The sequence below is a fragment of the Suricata suricatta genome, chromosome 7 (assembly GCF_006229205.1).
Source record: "Suricata suricatta isolate VVHF042 chromosome 7, meerkat_22Aug2017_6uvM2_HiC, whole genome shotgun sequence".
Lineage (NCBI taxonomy): Eukaryota > Metazoa > Chordata > Mammalia > Carnivora > Herpestidae > Suricata > Suricata suricatta.
The window spans coordinates 18,447,584-18,470,463 of NC_043706.1; the positions used below are offsets into that span (position 1 = coordinate 18,447,584).

The 22,880-nt window shown below is 38.4% G+C and overlaps 1 protein-coding gene across 1 annotated transcript in view; it reads left to right on the plus strand.

Moving 5' to 3' along the window:
• The window catches only part of OFCC1 (orofacial cleft 1 candidate 1), a 284,782-nt gene that overhangs the window by 55,184 nt on the left and 206,718 nt on the right, over positions 1–22,880 (plus strand). The window contains 2 exon segments of the mRNA XM_029943141.1: positions 17,846–17,922; positions 20,730–20,850. Of these exon segments, the coding sequence (XP_029799001.1) occupies positions 17,846–17,922; positions 20,730–20,850 (198 nt within the window).

Below are 22,880 nucleotides of genomic sequence, written 5' to 3' on the forward strand. Positions count from 1 at the left end.
AGACATTCTCTTGAGATTTTTTTTTATGCCTTAATTGGAAGCAAAGTCTCTCTTGTATCTTTAAACTCTTCTTTTCCATTGATTTCTCTCTTTATCAAACTATTATTTCAAAACCTTAGTTTGAACACAAACAAGAAAGTCCCAGTAAGCTAATGAATAAGGCATTGGCCTCCTACAAATGAATAAACAGAATGGCAACTCTTTTCTGACCATTCATCCTTTTTACCCCTATGGTCATCAATATTCCTTCTCCTCTCCCCTACACAAACAAACAAAAAAAACACTTCTCTTTGCTTTCTCCATTTTTTCCCTTTTAGTATTATCTCAACTTACTGATATTTGGTTTCCAACAACTGAGACCGCAACTGTTTCTGTGACCTCCAATTACCAAGTCAATCACTTTGCAATTTGTGTTTTATTTTGACCTAGTTGCATTCAAAGCATTTGAAGTGGGTTTTGTTTCAAAACTCCATTATTACTAGGTTTTACACCTCTGAAAAGTCCTTCTTTTCAATGTATCTTTGACATATTTTTTCTAGAATTCCTATAATGAGTTCTTTTCATGCCCTATACCTTTCCTGTAGGTCATCTCATCTGTACCCATCAGCTTCAGCCTTTCACTGAAGACTCAACTTATGTCCAACTCTGATCTCCATCCTGTGTGTCAGAATTATATATCAAGCTGCCTCCAAGACCCAGCATCAGATGCTCCTGTTGCTTTTTTTCCCTTTCCACCCCAAGCCTCCTCTTCTTGGAATTTTATATCTTATTGAAAATTACACTGTCCTCTACGTGGATTTCCCAACTAGGAATCTGAAAGTCATCCTCAGTTCCTACCTTTTCGTTAATCAGATCAGCCACCTGGTCCTATTCATTCACCTCCCATGCATTTCTCTAATGTTTCTCCTCTTCCTGGGCCCCATTGTCACATCTCTATAAAGCTACAGCACCTGACCCTTCACTGTGTCTATACCTTCTTTATGTATCTCCATGTGTAGTGACCAGCAATCTGATTAGATTTCCCCTGTTTGAAATCTGTCATTGTTTCCCTTTTCATCTATAATGCTTAGCACATAAGATACAGTCAATTATTTTGAAAGAATGAAAGGCAAAACTCAAAAATTATATAGAAGTGTATTCAATGTCTTTTGTTCTCTGACCCTTGTCAATTTTTCCATCTTGACCTTGTATTTTTCTGCCCTTAGCCCTTCATAGTTTGACAATAATCAAATCTTTTATAGTTTCAGGATTCAGCTTCTTTGCCATTGACATGTTCCTTTTTTTTCTGAGATATTTGCCTGTTGATTTTTCCTAAGAAAACCAGGTGGTGTTTTCCTTCAGTTCTAATAATCTTCGGTGAAGTCATCACCCTAGCAATTCCTTATTGGTTTGCTTATTGGTTAGATTCCCATAAGTGACAGGTTCCTAAAAGGGGGACTTTGCCTTTCTTACTTAGTATCTGAGCATCTAGTAAATTGTCTGGGACACAATCAATGCTCAAAAAAGCAGAATGAAAAGGGTGTCAACTCAGCCCTGGTTATGACATTCTCAACCAGGAACAGGTTGTGACATGCTACAGGCTGCGATTGGCTAATTTATTTTTTATTAAAGATCCCTTTCTTTGATTGGAAGGAAATCATTTAAGACTCAAAAAATATTTATGAAGACAGTGATGAGGGGCAGAAGATGATGGAACATAATAATTCTTTTTTATTTTTATTTTGTGTTTCCTTTGCAGAAGAGGTAATGAATAAAGAAAGCATTGGAGAAAAATAGTTTTGAGACTTTTTTATTTTAGAATAGTTTTATGGTGAGGGTTGAGTAGACAGGAGAAAATCTCACAGGTCTATCATTAATGTAGTTTAGGCAACAGGAGGAAGTTTTGCTGATTTTAGAGCTTGCCAGAAAGGTTTGGACAGTCTAGGTCAGATCAACACCTGGAGGCAAAAAGTGCAGGGAATTATGAGTGGAGAGAAAAGTCAAGGATATGTCAGCAATAACAGAGTAGCAGCTGACATGATGAGATAAGGTACTTTTTAAATTTTACTTCATTTTATAACCTGATGCATTTGTGAAACGGAGTAATCAGAATACAGTAATTATTGGCCTTCTGACTTTCGTGAGATGTTAATTTTTTATGAAACACATATGCAGATGAATTGTGAACCTCAGTTCCTGTGTGGTCTGTTTTCTTGGGTGATATTGTCACTCCATCTTTATCCATCTGCAGTGTCTTACCTGAGGCCATGCCCTTGGAGGTATCCCAGGCTTGATTCCAGGAAGGGAATGGTTTCTCTTGGGGAGGCTGCCCTTCTATATCTGGATTGGAGAAAGATGTGGATCAACCAGGAAAGTATGAAAGCATGTGGGAATGAGTCATAATTTCTTTAGGTCAAACGATTGAAGACATTTTGCCTATTGTTTTCAAAACTATAAATCAGCCAAATGGGCTCTCTGCCATGTGATAAAAACATGAGAAAAATTTATTAAGTTACAAAAGTAACAAAAATGTAGCAGGGAGTCCTGCTACATTGTGCTTCACCATGGGATTCTTAAGGAAGTTTCTTGACCTCTCCTTAGCTCAATGTTGTTATCTCTAAAGCAATAGGAATGACACTTGCCCTTCTTACTTCAAAATGTTGTGAAAGATAACTTTGATACAGTATCTGAAAGTATATTTGAATAGTTTACAGTGGTATATAAAAGTAAGTCATTATTGCTGTGCCCTCCCCCCCCCCTTTTTTAATAGTCTAGATTCTGGACTCATCTGACAGTTTCTTGGGTCAAGTTCTCTAGTTGTATGACATGGAATAGGAAATTGGAGGCATGCCTTGTAGATGAGATCACAGGCTTGAGGTGGGAGTCAGGGACAGATTGGAGTTTGAATTCCAAGTATATATCATTTCATATTTGGTGACCTTGGGCAAGCTGGCATCTCTAAGCCTCAGTTTTTTGTTTTTATTCTGTAAAATGGAAACAATAATAGTACCCATCTCAAAAGCTGGTGTGAGGCTTACATTAAAACATAAAATAATGCATGAGGTAACTTGGATAAACTCTTAATAGAGTGCCTGGGTCATTGTAGGCATGCAATACAAATTAGCTTCAGGAAGGAAGATAATCTGCACTAATTTGGATAAATGGCTAGGACCTTGGCAATGAGCTCTAGAAAGAATTGTTGCATTGGCGAATATAAATTTTATAGAGCTAGGAAAATACTTCTTCTTCTTCTTTTTTAAAAACACTGGTAGATCCATCAAAAGTATTTATTAAGATCTGTTCCTTCCTTGGTTTGTCATTTTCCAAACTGAAGACCCTGCCAAACTCTGAACACAATTGTTCCTAAATCAGAACTATCCCAGAAGGCACACGTGGACCAGCATGATAACATGTTCAGTAGGTATTGTGATTAGAGGGAAAGGCTTTATTCATTCATTCAAAACCCTCTACTCATCCTACCATGCAGAAACAAGGAGAATAAATAGAGTAACAACAGCAACAACAGAAGAGCTATGTATATATACACACAAATATATATATAAGATATATATATACATACACCCACATATATATCTCACATATACACATAATCTTTTACATATAAGATACACATAATCTTTTACATATGTGTATATATTTATGTATGTAAATATATATTTACAGAGAACCCAATATTACCAAGTGTTACAGACAGACAATAGTAGTAATGAAGAATAATTAAATTAGGCATGGATGGTTATTAGTTACTAAGGGTTATGACCTAGTGTGAGTATTTTATATATCTTAACTAATTTATTGCTCATATTATAAGGTAGTTAAATGTTACCATTCACACTTTACAAATGAAGAAACTAAGACTGAGATATTCAGGACTTTGCCTAAGGTCATGCAACTCATAAAAGTGGACTGGGGTTTGAACCTAATTGACCTGAGTACGGTGTCCGTTCTATGAAGCAATAGAACTGATCTCAGCTAGTTGATAGAGAAAAGTAAGTGATGCAACAAATTCATATTGTGACAGAGCAGAATAGTAGAACATCTGCTCAACCCAAATCTCCATCCAGCGAAGTCTCTGGCAGTTTAACAAACCAAGATTAATGGGCTGGGAGAATCTGAATTATTGTTTTAAATGTTAATGTACCCAGTGTCCCCAACAGGTGATTAATAAAGTTGAATTAGTTATTCCTGGAAAAAAATTATAGATATCTCATTTTCTATAACTCTATGGTTCTAGATCTAGTGGAATTATCACATAGAGAATTGGAATCAAAAGAATACACTGTAGTGCATTTTGCAAGTTAATTTTTAAACTTTTTTTAATGTTTATTTATTTTCTGAGAGACAGGGACAGAGTGTGAGCAAGGGAGAGGTAGAAAGAGACACACACACACATAGAATCTGAAGCAGGCTCCAGTGTCCAAACTGTCAGCACAGAGCCTGACATGAGGCTTGAACTCACATGTGATCATGACCTGAGTTGAACCCACGGACCGTGTAATCACGACCTGAGTGGAAGTTGGACGCTGAACCAACTGAGCCAACCAGGTGCCCTGCGTGTTACTTTGTTTTAATGCTTTCGGTTTAGATTATTCAAATATACATACCCAGGTATGTAGAGTCTTAAAAAATGTGAGAATAGATGGGGAAACAAAACCATGTTTAAGTTAACATGGGATTATCCATAATTTCACCCACTTGAAGAAGACCTCACTTAATGGCTTAGAGAAATATATTAATTAAGGAGTAGAAACTAAAGGTAGTTTCTCAATTTTTTTTGTAATCCAAAATACATAGCAAACCTTGCAAGATATTTTCTTTTTATGAAATGAATGGTAAAATCTTAAAATTAGGTATATAGAATCCAGGGTACAGTAAAAAAGAAAGGAGAAATCAACTATGGCCAGGGCTGTGGAACTGAGGTGTTCTGACTGCATAGAACATGGATTTATTTCCTTACAGGGTGGATGCCCTGTGTAGTAATTGCACCACTTCAGGTAGGTCAGGAGAAATGAGAATAGCAGAGCCACCTAGGATATTTTATAATTTGGGACACCTGGGTGGCTCAGTTGGTTAAGCGTTCCATTTCAGCGTAGGTCATGATCTCCCAGTTTGTGGGTTCAAGACCCGCATCAGGCTCTGTGCTGACAGCTCAGAGCCTGGAACCTGCTTTGGATTCTGTGTCTTCCTCTTTCTCTGCCCCTCCCTTGCTCATGCTCTGTTTCTCACAGTCTTAATAACAAACAAACTTAAAAAATAAAAATACAATTCTCAGGGCCTGTTTTATTTATTTTAAATATTTTTATTTTTAAAAATTGTAAATGTTTATTTTTGAGAGAGAGACAGAGCATGAATGGGGAAGGGGCAGAGAGAGAGGGAGACAGAATCGGAAGCAGGCTCCAGGCTCTGAGCTATCAGGACAGAGCCCGATGCCGGGCTTGAACTCAAGAACCTTGAGATCATGACCTGAGCCAATGTCAAACACCCAGGCGCCCTCCACCCCCAACCTGTTTTAATATGTTTATTTGCCTCAGGGTCATATCGCAACATAATTTAGCTCTAATTGTCAAACAATGGACAGACACTGTAATTGCAATTGAATGAATAAATTAAAAAATGCCTTTAGTTTGCCAAAATCCATATGTGAGGTTTTTATTCTTCCTCGATGTTTCAAAAGCCCTGTACTTCCACCTGATTGGACATCGTAGGCCATGTATTCGATCTCTGAATCCTCATGAGCTCTGACATGAGATGATGTTGGTTGGTTCAGTCTTGGATCAGATGTCCTAGCCCAGGACTGGGCGGGGTTGGCCTCAGCTTCCGGAACCTGAGGGCTCACATGGGCCACTGGGAAATAATCATATTTTAGGAACAATAATGCACCTCTTGCAACTTTTTGGGTAAAGATTAGAGATATTTACTTCCTATCGGTCACTAAAGTAGTGTTTCAGCTTTCCTTGTGGGGAATGGTTTTTTATTTGTTGTGTTTTTTTTAGAATTTTTTTACTGTGCATTTTTGAGAAAGAGAGAGACAGAACACGACGGAGGAGGGGCAGAGAGAGACAGAGGCACAGAATCCGAAGCAGGCTCCAGGTTCTGTGCTGTCAGGCGGAACCCCACGTGGGGCTTGAACTCACCAGCCCGAGATCATGACCTGAGCAGAAGTGGGACACTTAGCCCACTGAGCCACCCAAGCACCCTTCCTTGTGGGGAAGAGTTTTATTTCTTACCTTCTTTTTCTCCCTTCTCCCTAAATATCATTTTACTTTTTCTTTTAGCATGTATTGTGATCATAGCTACTTGTAAAAAATTTGAATGATTTGAGGTACTGTAATTTTTGGGTGAATATATAATTTTTGAAGAACTGTTTGACGAATGATGGGAATTAGAAATGCAAGAATGTTAGGAATGACAAGGGTGGACCAGGCTGTGGGGAAGAAACAATATGAATTCTGTTCTAAAACCCATGCCATTGGAATAGCCTGAAATTATATTAGAAGATACTGTTTTCCTAAAACTCTTAATTAAAATAAAGATATGTAAATATCTGATTTTTTTTCAGCCCCCCCCCACAGGAGATTAAAGGAAAGCATCATAATTCAGCATAAATACATTTTAACATAAAAATTTCATTTCTTACTGAACAGTTGTGCAAATATTAGCAAAATGCTTCTTACTAAAGTACATAAAGCATTTTAACAAATCTTAGCTGTTCTCCTGGCTTCTCTTCCCTCTTTCGTCTAATCCTTTCCAGAACTGGCACTTAAGGAAAAACTGATTATTTTACTTCCTTGGTCAAAAGCCTTAAAGAGCTTCTCATAGGGGTCCCTGTCCAGTTATGTATATTTTGAGGGAGACATCATGGAATGGTGGACAAACTTGGTTTTGGAGTCAGAGAGTAATGGGTTCAAATAGCCTCCAAATCTCGTGGCGTTTCTGGTCTTAGACAAGTCAGTTACACCCCCAGGGTATTAGTGTCAATAATTCACATCATACAATGTTGTTACAGCTATTTATGTGTAGTAAAGATATTAGCTATTAAATCATATGTAAATAATCCAGTATCTTTATTCACCAGAAATTTCCTGTTTTATCTGTTTTTGATCTTATAGTATATTTCACTATTATTCAAATGTGTTTTATTGCAAACTTAGTCACAATTTTCTTTTTTTTTATGTTTTATTTATTTTTGATACAGAGAGAGCATGAAAGGGGGAGGGGCAGAGAGAAGGAGACACAGAACCGGAAGCAGGCTCCAGGTTCTGAGCTAGCTCTCAGCACAGAGCCTGACGCGGGGCTGGAACCCACGAACGTGAGATCTGACCTGAGCGGAAGTCGGAGGCCTAACCGACTGCGCCACCCAGGCGCCACAGTCACAATTTTATTATGGACAAGGGTTTTGTCATATATCCTCTACATGATAGGAACTTAGAAATATATGTTAACTTGCTGTTTCTTTTTAATGTTTATTTATTTTTTTTTTTTTTGAGAGAGAGAGAGAGAGAGAGAAAGAGAGTGGTTGCATGCACAAGTGGTGGAGGGGCAAAGAGACAAGGAAAGAGAGGGAGAAAAAGAGAGAGAGAGAAAGAGAGAGAGAGAATCCCAAGCAGGCTCCATGCTCAGTGTGGTGAAAGACCCCAGAGCTCAATATGGGGCTTGTTTTGGGGCTCAATCCCATGACCATGAGATCATGACTAAGCCAAAATCAAGAGCCTGATGTTTAACCGATTATGTCACCCAGGCACCCTAACTTAATGTTAAAGGTTAAATTACACTCTTAAAATGTAAAAGCCGTTTTATGTGAAATGAAAACATTGAAAGACTCCAGGCTCATTTTACAATGTGTATTTATTTATTTGTTTGTTTAGAGAGAGGAGTGAGGAGGGGCAGAGAGAGAGGGAGAGAGAGGATGCCAAGCAGGATCTGTACTGTCAGCACAGAGCTGGATCCGGGGCTCAAACTTAAGAAACTTGACATCATGTCCTTAGCTGAAATCAAGAGTCAGACACTTAACCAACTGAGCCACCCAGGCACCCCTCATTGTTTAATATTTTAAAACATTACATCAGAAATACGTGAACTTTTTCTCGTGGTTCCAGTCATCCTGGCTAGTTCAAGCAGTGCCCTGTGAAGGAGGTCACCATGATTGCCAGTTTCTTACTCACGGCTATTTACTGATGGTTGCTTCATAATAAGAAACTATTGGACATCTCAAGACATGTTGCAGAAGAGGAGGAACTGATGAATAATTATGTTAGGTTTGTAAAGTTTGTGGCGTCATCTCAAAACATGTAAACTTCTTTATGTCATTGAAAAATAAGAACATAGCCCAAGCTATCAACATAGTTAATGAAATTCAAAATAATTCCCTAATTTTATCTAATATCTAGTCTATACTCAAATTCACCAGTTATTACCAGAAAACACTACCATATTTTTGTCCAAACCAGCACCTAATCAAGACCATGCACTGCATCTAATCTTATGTCCTATAAGTCAAGCCTGATGTGTTGACTGGGTCAGATGTACCCAGGGATTCTATAGACAAATTTATTACATTGCTTCTTCCTGGTGAGGTTATCCTGTTCTATTCTCTATACTTCCAATATTATGGAAGTTATTCCAAAAGTGCTGATCGAATGCAAGATGAATATCTTTGGCTGGAATACATCAGAGACAATGTTGTGAAGTCCGTATTCTGTTATATCTAGAGATGAATAATATTTGATCATTGAGTGCTTCATTTATGATGCTAAAATTGATTGTTGGTTTATGGTGATGGTAGCTTGACTCATCTCTTATTTTCCCTTTGAAATAAACTAACAAAATTTGTGTGATTAATCTGGCATCAAACAACGTCTACTTCCTCATCAACCATTCATTTTTTAGGGCTGTTATATCAGTTGATAATCCTTGCTAGAAATAATAATTTCATTAAGAATTGCAAAATGATGGCTTTATATTCTACCATTATGTCTAAATTTATTAGTTGCAAATCTTCCATACATGGAATTTCCAACTGCAATTATTTTGTTATCCTGAATACCTTCTATGAAGACAGGATACAGTAGACAGGTAGAAACAGTTTTCATAGTATTAGGTCATTGGTGGACACTTTCATCTACTTGAAAAATTAAAGGCATGATTTTATTTTATTTTATTATTTTATTTTTTAAAGGAATGATCTTATATTTAACATCAGAACAATTTTTCCCTCATGACTCTAAAATATATCTCACTATTATTAAGGCAGTTATTAAAAATAGCTTGAAAATTAAATAAATTTAGGAAATTTATATGTTATGAAAGTTTTCATGAGTTTGTAAAATTATGCATTATTCCTCAGGTACTTCTCAGTTTCTCCCTTACTCTGGATCATACCAGATTTCTGATTTTACATTTCTTAGAAATTTAAATTTAAATGTTCTTACTTTCTTAACCTATGTCTTCATATTTTTTATATTCTCCTCCATATTAATAGAAAAAACATTCTTATAAAGGTCTGGGATCTGACTCCCAAGAGCTTCAAGTGGAAGATGTGTAGACTGGAAATACAAATTAAAGACAACTTTCATTGTTTCTTGATCAAATGTTCCACAGAACCTTCACATTTATATTCGGGGACCAGAGATCATTTTCTCATTTTGTTTCTTTTTAGAGATTTTTATGTTTTCAGTCTTTTAAAGTAGCAGATGTAAAAGTTAAAAAGACATTACCCTATAGCCAATATGGAGTACATTGTGTCATGCTCTTCAAGGATGGTCTATATTTGGAGAAAGACTTCCTGGAGTTTTTTTTTTTTTAATTAATCATAGTGTATCCTCACTCTTCACTCTGATATTTGAGAATATAATACAGAGTTTAAAGTACCTAAACATTATTATGGAGTTCATCTGGCAAGATTAAGCTATTTAAGTTTTCCAAGGCATTATTGCCTATTATTCTTTTGTTTTGTTTTGCTTTGCTTCCCCCCCAAAGGTAAATTCTAACAAACATTTATTTTTTACTTTATTTTATTTATAGTTTATTGTCAAGTTGGTTTCCATATAACGCACAGCGTTCTTCCCCACAAGTGCCCTCCTCCATGACCATCACCTCCCTTCCCCTCTCCCCCTCCCTCTTCAGCCCTCGGTTTGTTTTCAGTATTCAAGAGTCTCTCATGATTTGATTCCCTCCCTCTCCCTAACTCCTTTCCCCACTTCCTCTTCCCAAAGTCCTCCATTAGGTTTCTCCTGTTAGACCTAGTGAAAACATATGGTATCTGTCCTTCCTCGCCTGACTTAATTCTATTGCCTATTATTCTTTAGCTCGATGCCTGTTGGATTAGTTCTTTAATCTAAGTAACTTTATGAATATCATATTGAAAATGAATTGTTTTAATAAGGTTGTGCTTTTCAAAGGATAATTCTAATTTCACCTATGATTTTAGACTTGGGAGTTTTAAGGACACATGTACATTTCCAATCCTCATTGAACTATTAATTATATCATGCATATATATTCTTGATATATATGTTTAAGATGGACATATGTTAAATTTGATGGTACTTATGTACTTACATGTGTAATTTTTTGGAAAACTGAGAGAAAATTAAAATAGTTAAATCACCAGAGACATAATTCCTATATAGAAATGTAGATCATACAGTTTCATGCAAGATTTTACTTAAATATATTGCTTAGATAGCTTGGCATGGCTCATGTACATTTTAAGGTTTCAGAAAAAAATTGAAGAATTGACATTGAATTCAAAGGCAATTTTAATATTACAGTTTTGTAAATTTGGTGTACAGAATTCGAGGGTAGAGATGATTTTCCACATAAAGTAAAGTTTTTGTTATTTCTAAATATGTAATTGCAGTGTTGGAATGATTTCCCATATGGTATGTTTGCCTACTAAGCATTGCTTTTGAGTAAAGAGAGTTGGATCAAATCATTTAATATGTGGTTAAACAATATCAGACTCAGAATTCCATAATATAGGGATCAGGAACATGTACTCTGTAGGCCAACTCTCTAGGCTTGATCTAATTTTTTTTAATGTTTTGTTTATTTTTGATATAGAGAGAGACAGAGTATGAGAGGGGGAGGGGCAGAGAGAGAAGGAGACACAGAACTGGAAATAGGCTCCAGGCTCTGAGCTAGCTGTCAGCACAGAGCCTGACGCGGGGCTCGAACCCACAAATGTGAGATCTGACCTGAGCCAAAGCTGGAGGCTTAACCGACTGAGCCACTCAAGCACCCCTCTAGGCTTGATCTAAACTTACTTCATTTGGTTTCCTCACTTCAAAAATGAGAATAATATTATTATCTACCTGAAATAATTTATGTGATGATTCAGTGGATGTTACATATAATCTCTGTAGACTAGTGCCTACCACATTACAGGTACTCAACAAATATTAGTTAAAATTGAACTATGACCTTCATTTCTTTCTTCTTCTCTATGCTGGCCATTACCACAGGCAAGGAGAGTTTGACTAATGATATCCAAGTAAAGAATTCACTGTTAGATAAAATGAAAAATAGGCATCTACTCAATTTGCCAAATCCACCTGGATCCTTTGGTGACTTGTATTAATGGTCAGAAAAAGAGATAAGGAAATATGAATAGTTTTTGAGGATTTATGGACAATTATGGAAAATTTGGCAACATCTAGAGTGATTACCCCATATTCTTGTTTTTTGAATATAGAAACAACTGGACAGTCTTGCTCCCTTTGTGTTTTTTTATACTTTTGTTAGAAATGGAGGCCCAGACTGGAAAGAACTAAAAAATATTTTTGGAAAGTCAAAATTTAAATTCTTTGAGAGCTCGTGAGGAATGTTTTAGATTTTGTTTAGATATTAGATGAATATGAATACATAACTATCTTAATTTCTGGTTAGCAACAATATTTACAGAAAATTTTTGCCAAATTGTTCCATGGTGGACAGTCTGGGTTGCAAAATATTTTGAAAGAAATTCTATACAATAAAATTACTTTTTTATAAAAGAAGAAATACGACTAAAGCTACATGAAATAATTGTTACATAATAAGGTTGGGGGTAAACTCTTCCTTAATGAAGTGATACATTTTAATTAGCTCACCATTAATAGTCCATTTTTCCAGAGTACTTGAGAGGATTCGAAAATAGTTGGCTCCGTGAAGAAATTCATCATCTTTGTAAACCATACTTGCCCTCTTTGATCTTTTTTGGAAAATTGTTGGTGCAAAGGAAAATTTCATATGTTTTAATAAAGTTTTACTGTTTAGCTCTCTGCATTCATTTCTAAAGGACCATATGCATCCATCAATGCAAGCCTTAATTGTTTTCACAAGGATGTTGATTATGGGCCAATAATACAATCTATATAGAGTCAAGTGAATGAAAAATGTGTCACCCTGGGCATGTAACCTCTATAAAGGCAATGTGACTATGTGAAGGGCCAATCACATGGATTAAGATGGAGCTTTGGAGAGGTGCCTGGCTGGCTCAGTCAAGCTACTGACTCAGGCTCAGGTCATAATCTCACAGTTCATGGGTTTGAGCCCCACATCGGGCTCTGTACTGTCAGTGTGGAGCCTTGGAACCTGCTTTGGGTTCTTTGTCTCTCTCTTTCTCTGCCCCTCCCCTACTTACACACTCTCTTTCTCAAAAATAAATAAACATTAAAAAATTAAAAAAAAACTGAGTGTTGGAACCACAGAGAGTTGGCTCCGTATCTACCATGTACTGTAATCTTAAATCCTCTAAACCTCAATTTACCCATCTGCAAAATAAGTGTGATACTCAGAGCATATGCATTATAGGGCTGCGGTAAGGATCCAATGACATAATGCATACAACAGTGCTTGGAAGTGTCTCTCAGGGTGGCTTCATTAACTCCCATCACCTAAATTCTATTATCTTGCTGGTGACAACCAGAAGCTCTGATCTCTTCTGTTACTGTCAGGCTCATGTAGTTCACTCCTATTTACCATTGCCACATGGTCATCACAAAAACACTGCAAATTTAACATGTGCAACCTGGAAGCTCATAGTTTGTTCATCAAAACTGTGTTTGCATTACCTGCCCAACTTTCCTTTCTCAGCAAATGGCACCCAGGCCACTAATTTATGTAGGCCAGAGATTTCAAATTCATTTTTTGGTTTTTTATTTTCCCCTATCTTCCTCATTCAGTTTACTGGTAAGACTTCAGAGTTGAGTCAAGTAGTTCACCCTATAGCTTGTTCCACATGCACTGAGCGCTCCTTCATAAACTTGCTAGTCTAAATCCACTGTGTCTAAACTCTGTGCACAAGACTACACTGAGGGCATATCTGTAGCACTGCTGTCCCCTATTTCCCATTAATGGGGAGTCTTGTTAAGGGTTAAGAAGGAGAGAAGAGAGAAGTAAAATAATAGTTAGTTCCTCCCTCCTCCTTGTGAGGTTAAGGCTGCGCTGAGCTGGCTCCATTGCTCCACGCAGAGTCACTGTTCTCCTCAAGATAGATGACTTTATATGACCCTCCTTCCAGTGTCTGGTGATTGCTCTGTCTCCTCAGCCCTTCAAGCCTAACAGTAGAAATAGTCTGCTCCTAAATCTACAACTCAGTAATAATACATTTGTAAATACGTCTTCTTCCTCCAATCAGCTCATTTTGGGAATGCATATATTTCTATTGGGACTTTCTCTGATACAGACCCTAAACTTGGGCTTTCTTGGTGGCTAACCACAATAAAGCTCCCATTTTGCTTAATGTGGTGAACTGGTTAACTAATGTCATACCCACCATGTTGGTACATGGGGTATATGTCTACCCTCAGAATTTTAACTGAAAGCCTGGCATGACCCTTCTGTTCCTTGGTTTCTCCTCAACTTGTCTCATACTTCTGCAATTCCTGCAGGACTTCTGCCTTCCAGAGGAAGGGATGAGGTGGGAGAAAACCCCCATATGTGTACATTTGGCTATTTGATACCCTAACTTTTACCTCCTTCTTCTGTTCACACTCCACTTGGAGCAAAAAGGGGGAAGATTCCCTGCTGCCTCTTGCTATCTGGTTATGACTTTTTTTTAATGTTTCCCATCTTGAGAAGACATTTCCCCTCTCCAACTATCTGGAGCTAATTTTATCATAGCTGAATTTTACTGAATTTAATATTTTCACTGGTTATACATAGGTCAGGCAATTATCACTTATTTCTTAAACGTTTCACTGGCTTCCTAGTTGCAGGTAAAATGTAGATTTGTTAACACCACCTGCAGGTCCAGTAGGGTCTGGCTCCTGTTTATATTTCCAGCCCATTTCCCAGTATTCTCCTCTGGGGCTATCCGTAGGTCAAGGCCACACTTCTCTTCCCTTCCCTACACGTCCCTCCCCTTTCTTTTTTTCTTATATATAAAGTTATTGGGCACCTGGGTGGCTCAGTCGGTTAAGTGGCCAACTTCATCTCAGGTCATGATCTCACCATTCGTGGGTTTGAGCCCTGTGTCGGGGTCTGTGTTGACAGCTGGGATCCTAGAGCCTGTTTCAAATTCTGTGTCTCCCTCTCTCTTTGCTCCTCCCTTGCTCATGCTCTGTCTCTCTGTCTCTCTCTCTCTCTCAAAAATAAATAAAATATTAAAAAAATTTGTGTCCTGCCTCAGAACCTTTGAACATGCTTTTCTTTCTCCTGTAATTTCTTTTGCTCTTTGCATGGCTAAACTGTTTTTTTTTTACTTGGTCTCATTTTTTTAAAAATCACCATTTTTCTTAACCTTCACCCACAACCTTGTCCCTTAAAATTCTTCTCTATTCTATTCTTTGTGTTCTTCTGTACAGTAGCCATTCTTACCATACTTGCCATTGTTTATTCATTTCTAAAATGTGTATTATTTATCATGACCAGTAGAGAAATGTCTTAATAATGTCAGGTATAATGTATATATTTGTATACCACTGTATTTCTAGTTTAGAGCATGGTGTCTGGCATAAAGTAAAGCTTTAATAAATATCTGCAGAATCAGAAACTGAATGAAGTCAATGCTCAATAAGTGTGCATTAACATTGCTGTTATGAAACTCATTCTAATGTGTGATAAACTTGGGAAGATTTACTTACTAGAATCAGACTGTTTTACTTGATCTCACATATGTATTTTGGGTGGCCTCTTGGCAGAGTTGTATTAAGAAATTTATTTATCCAAATCAAGCATGGCATCCCTTCAGTGGAAACATGTGGTAGGGAAGGTCTTCTCTTGAAGAGATTTGTGGGTTTGGTTTTTGTCTAACGAAGTAGACTCCACAGATTTAAATAGAATTAGATAAGCAGAAAAAACACCGGCTTGGAATGCAAGAGACAGAGAGAGGGGTGACTGGGTGGCTCAGTGGGTTAAGCATCTGACTTCAGCTCAGGTCATGATCTCATGGGTCATGAGTTTGAGCCCCGTGTCGGGGTCTCTGCTATCAATGCAGAGCCCACTTTGGATCTTCTGTTCCTCTCTCTCTGTCCCTCTTCAGCTTGTGTGTGCATGCTCTCTCTCTCAAAAATATATAAACATTTTTTAAAAAGAAAGAGATAGAGGGAGTCTTTCGACTCTCAAATTCGACAGCCAGGAATAGGTTGAGAACACTACATAGCTGCACACAAGGAAGATTCAAAGAGTGGAACCAGGCATCTAGAGGACAGCTGAGAACCAGATAGAAACATTCCAACTTTGAGACTTAATCGAGGAATTGCCAACATTTGTTTGTTTGGATTTCATCATTGTTATGGAGTCAGGATCCTGGTCTACTTTGAGCACCTTTTTGTCATTCCATCCCACACTGTTCCAGAATTCATCTGCGTGGACAATAGGGTGCAGCAGAAATGTTGCTATGTCATGTCCAAGGTTAGTTTATAAAGGACTGCAACAAGTACCCCAAGTTCATAGCGGCACGTCCTACAATAGCCGAATCATGGAAAGAGCCTAAATGTCCATCACCTGATGAGTGGATCAAGAAGATGTGGTATATATACACAATGGAGTACTGCATGGCAATGAGAAAGAATGAAATCTGGCCATTTGTAGGAAAGTGGATGGACCTTGAGGGTGTCATGCTAAGCGAAATAAGTCAGGAAGAGAGGACAGATACCATATGTTTGCACTCATAGGTCTAACAGGAGAGACCTGGCAGCGGACCATGGGGAGAGGAAGGGGGAAAGATAGCTGGAGAGAGAGAGGGACACAAATCATGAGAGACTATTGAATACTGAAAATGAACCAAGGGCTGAAGGGGGGGGAAGGAGGTGATGGTCATGGAGGGGGGCACTGGTGGGGAGAGGCACTGGGTGTTATATGGAAACCAATCTGACAATAAACTATTATAAATTTAAAAAATAATAAAAAAGGACTGCAACTTCCATTTTGAGATCTTTCTCTCTCTTTCATTCCCTCTTCATTTACTTTCACTAAATATGTTGGTATTTGTCCATATGATATCCTTTAAGAACATCAAGATCAGTAGTATTAGGAGAGTTGCTATGTGTTATATTTTGCATAGGGTAATCCTGAATTATGCCTCTTGTCCTAGAATAATTGTTTCCTCATTGACTACCCAAAGTTCTGGATTGGATGATAAATTACATGATCGCAATTATTATTAACATCTGTAGCATCCTATACATTCAGCTATATGTCCATTTACATTTTGTTAAACTGTACCATTGTGTGGTGAGAGAGAGAGAGAGAGAGAGAGAGAGAGAGAGAGAGAGATTGAGAGAGAGAGAGAGAAGCAGAGACAAAGAAAGCCAGGATTGCAGGACTCCTGGGTGGCTCAGTGGGTCAAGCATCTGACTTCAGCTTAGTTCATGATCTCTCGGTTTGTGAGTTAGATCCCCGCACTGGGCTCTGTGCTGATGGCTCAGAACCTGGAGCTGCTTCACATTTTGTGTCTCCCTCTCTCTCTCTGTCCTTCCTCCACTTGTGCTCTGTCTTTCTCTTTCTCTCAAAAATAAATAAACATTAAAAAAAAGAAAGCTGGGTTTGCATTCACCAAATATTTCTTTTCCTTTTTTAATATTTTTATAATTCTTTTCACCTTTCTGGCCAAAAGCAACTAAGCCAAGTGAGGAAAGTCAAAGTCTATAAAATGTGGCTGCTAAAGGTGTGACTCCTGTAAGGACGCAGGTCCGATCCGGCCCTCCCCACGGGACCTTCCCAGCCTTCCTGGAGCGGGTAGCAGCGCACTGCCGTGGTGGACATGGAAATGCGGGGCGGGGGGGGGCGGTCCCCCGCCTGTCGCAGGTCCGATCCAGCCTTCCCCTGTACTTAAAGGGGAAGGCGCCAGCTTCTCCTGAAAGGACGCACCTTAAGGAGGGACAACTCCTGCGGCGCCCAATCGGGAGAGGCCGGCCGATACCTTTGACCTTTCTAGAGGCGGGCCTAGTCACGACCCACGTTGGGCATCCTGGGCCCACTCTGATTGGTCAATACTCCAACTATTGTGATTGGCTCCCACAACTGCCAGTATTGATGGGGGGCAGGGATTGGATCACTGAACACCTGTCTTCATTTCCTGTAACTCCCCCTCCCAAAGGCATAAAAGGCCCTGCCCTGCCTTTGTTTGGGGCGCTCTCTCCACGTGGCCAGCGGGTCAGGTGGAGACTGTGAGCCCGAGCTTAAGCTTGTAATAAAGGCCCTGTGCTTTTGCAGGCGAGACTCGGGCTCCCTAGCAGTCTCTGGTGCTTGTTTTGCAGCGATTTTACAAAGTTGGGCACAACACTCCCATGTTCTCATTTGTCTCCTGGGACCTCAACCTTTAAAGTAGCATCTCCAGGTCTTAGAAAAACCAGCTTTTACATACCATGCTTCAAGTGTGTTTTCAACCTATTTTATTTCATTTCTTTTTTCTTCCATGCAGGATTTGAAATGCGAAGGAGAAGGACTCAGTCAGTACATTCCTATGGCATGTTTAAACACTGACAAGACATTTGACAAGTATGTTCCTTCGTGGTGGATTCAATGCATTTAATTTTATTTTGTTTGTTTCATTATAGATTAAATATGGGGCAATTATAGGTAGTAGACACCCCTAGTTTGATTCACCCTCAGGATCTGGTTTGTGGGAGCCATGAGCCCCCTTCTTCCTGATATTTATCCTTGCTCTTTCATCCATATAGGACTGTTGGGGATTGGCCATTATAGTCATGGAAGTAGAGCTTGGAGCTGGATCTTATTTACCTCTCAGGAAGTACATCAATTCCTGGTCTGGTGTAGGAACTTTCGAGGTCAGGCTGTGGCAGTTGCTGTTTGTTCTCGCCAGGAGAGGAAGTAGTAGTGGGTATGCATTCAGAGGGGCTCTCAAGTAGAGGGTCTCCCTTTGAATTTTCGACTTTACCCCTTATGACCATGTGACCTCAAATCAGCTATTCAACATTCCCCAGCATCAGTTCATCAGTGAAGCAGTCATAATAATACCTTGTTGGATTATCTGAACAGTTAAGTGAAATAATAGATATAATGTTTTCAAAAGAGTACCTTGAACATGCTAGGCATCCCGTAAATATTAGTTGATACTATATATCAGTGGTTCTCAACAGGGATCAATTTTGCCTTCAGGGGACATTTGGCAATGTCTGGAGACATTTTTTTTTTTATTATCATGACTGGGACTAGGGAAGGGACTGTTAATGGCCTCTAATGGCCAGGGATCTTGCTAAACATTCTATAATGTATAGGCCAGCCTGCACCACAAAGGGTTATAGGGTTCAAAATGTCAGTAGTGCAGAGTTTGAGAAATCCTGTTGTTCACTGTAATTTTACTTATTTCTAAACTGACTAGCAGAGAAAATACGGTGTCAGTTGGAGTGGGGCATGTCTCTCTGTGAAGACAATTTGGTACCTTAGGGAGCACGACACTCAGCAGGATTGTATTTTGCTGAGGTGCCATTCGGCACTCAAGATGGTATTACTGAGGTATAGAAGAGCACCTTCCCAGTGCCTAAATTCTCTAGTGTTAGGACTTTAGACCAGGAAAGTGGCCAGTGAGGTCTACACGGCATTATATGCAAAAGAGTTAATTATAGATTAACGTACAATAGTGAAAATTGGAACTAACCTAAATATCCAACAATAAGAGATTATGCTGTGGGGAAAAATAATTGAATCTCATGGAAAATGCCTATAATATACCAAGTGATAAATATAGGTTGCAAAATAATATTTACATCATCAGTCTTATTTTGTAAAGGAAAACAAAGGTATATTTCACTACCTTGCCATGAGGAACAGACCTCAATATTTACCAGTGTTTGTCTCAGGGTTGTGGACTAATGAATGACTTTGGGGGGACTTTTCAGACAATGAAGTTTTGCATAATGTGCAAACAGAAACATATATTTCTATAATCACAGAATTAATAAGTGCTGTGTCTGAGGGGAAACAAAGAGTAATAATAATATGCCACAGGAGGTTAACTCAAAATGAGCTCATGTCTGGTCTCACTCTTGGTCTAGGGTCTGACTACTCACTCCTAGGGGACACAAATCTCTAGACTCATCTCTAGGTGTCTGATATCGTGTTAAAGTTGTGTATTAACTTTTTGATGTGCGTTGTGTTTCTTTTTAACTAAGGAAGGTATTTTTAGAAAACCTTTAATTACAAAGAACCAGGATGGCAACTACAGACTGTCCCCCTCCCCCGCAGGATAATAATCATGAATTCAGCATCTAATTATTTAGATTAAGTTTTTAGGGTATTTCATGGGGGGCGTACAATGCTTATCAAGAGAACAAAGAAAGAAACTGAGGAAGCCACCTCACTGTCATTAACACATCATGTTTGATGTTTACTAATGAAATCTGTTTACCTTCATAACTGTATAATAGGGCCATTAAAGACAATAGATACAGTAGTTTAAAAGTAATAAAATTTACAACAAAGTGTATTTAATTTGAAATTGAATTGCCAGCAAATGGTGTCCTAATGAACCCTTGTGTCAATGGAGCTCTAACCAAATTAAGGGAAATCATTACTATCACAAGAAACTAAATCAGCTGTGAGATCCAAAAAGGCCATTCCTCTGGGGGGGGGGGGTACAGTCATTGTCACAGATGGCCCTGCTGATGGAATTAAGCTGAAATCAGAAGAAGTGAGATACAGGATCCTTCTTAATTCAAATGAATTTGGGAAAGCAGGCAAGTGTCATTAGAAGCTCAAAGTATAAATAAATAAATAAATAAATAAATAAATAAATAAATAAATAAGCAAGCGAGCCATAAAAAAGAACCTCAGATAAAGTCAGTAAAGGCTAATAGGAGAGAAAAAAAGCCAGGGGAACATTTAGAAATAGATCTTGCTTTCTGGCCTTTGCATTAAAAAAAGGAAAAAGTTTATGTCATATCAGCTATTTATCTATTTAAATGATTCCTCTCTTCCTAAGTTTCTCCATCAATTTATAAAACTGAAGGGTGGGGGAGTGAAAATGAAGTGGCAAAAAGTCTTACCAAATCTTTGCTCTTCTGGTAATTTCTAAAACGAGCCACATTTTAATTATTGGGAGGTCAGTATTGAGGGTAGGGAGTCTTGGATTTTATAGAGATCATATTTCAAAAGCGGCTCATCTCCTTGACTTTAATCAAGGGTGGTTGTATGGTATTTGTCTAATTCTCAGTTAATCTGACACAACATTTAAGGAAAACATCAAATTGCGTTGTGGTTCCGAAGGCAAACCTTTTCATTATCCCCATTGTCAATTTCTGTTCCTTTTATCTCCCCCATCTTTCCCCTTCTTCTACCCAATGCAGAGTGCCAGGTCAACCATTGTTTGCAGATCTAGAGGCTTCTAAGGAACACAGGCCAGCCAGGCTCTGCACTCTCACAGACGGAACTCACGAATCTAAGGGAGCAGCAGGACCTCACTCGAAGGTAAGGCTCTCACAACTAACTTTTACTCTGATGCGAAAATGTTAAATGATGAAATCAACATTCTCAACTCCAAGTCTTGTTTTGCTTTTCCTCCTGTTGGGACCCCTTTAGAGGAACAAAGTGTCGGCAGGTCTTTGTAAGTACTTTTGAGGAGAGTTCGACGCCAAAACAGAGGGGCTAAAATTCTCCAAAGTAAAGCATTTGGAATTTCTCAAAGCGGTGTCCACAGTGCGAGGCTGGGTTCCCACTAGACAATGAGGCTAGGGTTGGCTCCATGCATATGAGACAGGTTTGAGAGTTGATGGATCTTCTCTCTTCTCCCCCTACTCATCTGACACTTGCTTTGAGGAAGGTTGTAAATGCAAGAGAGATTGTGGTATAATTCCTCAGACTGGCATTTCTGCCCCCTAGTCACCATTCGATTATCTTCCAAATTGCTGTGTTTCAGAGAGATAAAGATTTTTTATGGCTTGCTGACTTGAAACAGCCACAAAAGCCGGCAAAGAGATGGCTCAGCGGCCATGCATAGTAATTCCCTTGGTAAATGACAAAATCTTTGTTTGTATGACATTTCCAAAATTACTACAGAAGATGAATCTAAAATACAGAATGTCACATTTGGCATGCAAAACTATCACAATATATTTCAGTATAAAATTCATGGAGGCGTTTAATTTAGAATGTGTTTAATAACTCGGTCTGCCTGCATCAGTAATCCTGCCTTGAGGTTTAAAGAGATTGTCTTATTTATTCACATGGTGTTAATTTTTAAAAATATTTTTAGAAACCAAAATATTAAGGTTAAGTCTTTCCTGTTAATTAAGATTTTCTAATTAAGCCAAAAATAATGGTTATTCTGATTGGCTTTTAAGTGTGACTTCTATGAAAAAAACAAAGGAAGTTTAGCAACTTTCATTGTTTATTTCACTGTGATTTGATTCCAGAAGCATACTGTCTATATGGAAATATATATTATCGCTCACCAAAAAGTTTAAGCAGGATTAAAAAGTACTTAACCGTTGACTGCAGATTAATGGGTAGTGTTACTAACTCCGGTAGCCAAGAGAGTACCCTGGATCCAAGAACGACATTATTTTTTTTGCTTAAAGCACAATGTAATAGAGAGTTCTTTGAGGTCAAATTATTCCAAAGACTATTTGGGACTTGTGAGTATAGAAAACATGACTTAATGACATTTGAGTTATTAATAATCCCAGTTTAATTTTTGTTTAATCTGAAACAAGTCCATTAAAAATCTTACCCATTTGGATAAACTTTCCAGCACTCACTAAAAATGAAAATGGTCTATTTCTCAGAGTGGAAGAAAGGTAAGCAATGACATTCAAGAGTCCCATAAAATAGTCTTGACTCCTGTTCTTTACTTATATACAGTTTATGTTTAGTGTTAGGTTAAAGCACACACAAATGTCACTCCCCGTCTTTATTTTTTTTTACTCTCATTGGAAGCCTATGGGGCAAGTTGACCTCATGTTGAAAGTGAACACAGGTTTCTGTCAGGTGAAGGGTTTGTCTGATCTACTTTGGACTTCACTCATCAAGGCGGTACCGGGACCAAGGGCAGGCTGCCCAGAATGTACCATGGTAGCACACCGACTATTTTGAATTAAAGCTACCTCTGAAACAGCCAGTGCAAGACCACTCCTCCTCCTCCATCCCCCTGAAAACAGTGTGACTGAAAACAGGAAATAAATTTCCCTTGTGAAAGGGACCCTCCCCTTACTAAGAAGTGAAAAGACATCCTTATCACCAGAGACTAGAACTTTAAAGCGAACAAAGCTGTAGAAAGCGTATTCTTTTTTTTAAGTGATCGATCTCAGCCCAAAGTTTGCTTAGAATCACTTCCTAATTAAAACCCTCAAACACCCGTTTTCTTTATCCTGTCTTTCTCAGAAAATTATTACATTTCTTCCTAAAATGCCTGAAACCCGCTTTCCCTGGTCGTTTCTTTATGTCTCGTTTTCATTATGGGGGGCTTCCCTGTGCATGTGGTAAGCGTTGGCTTCTTTCTC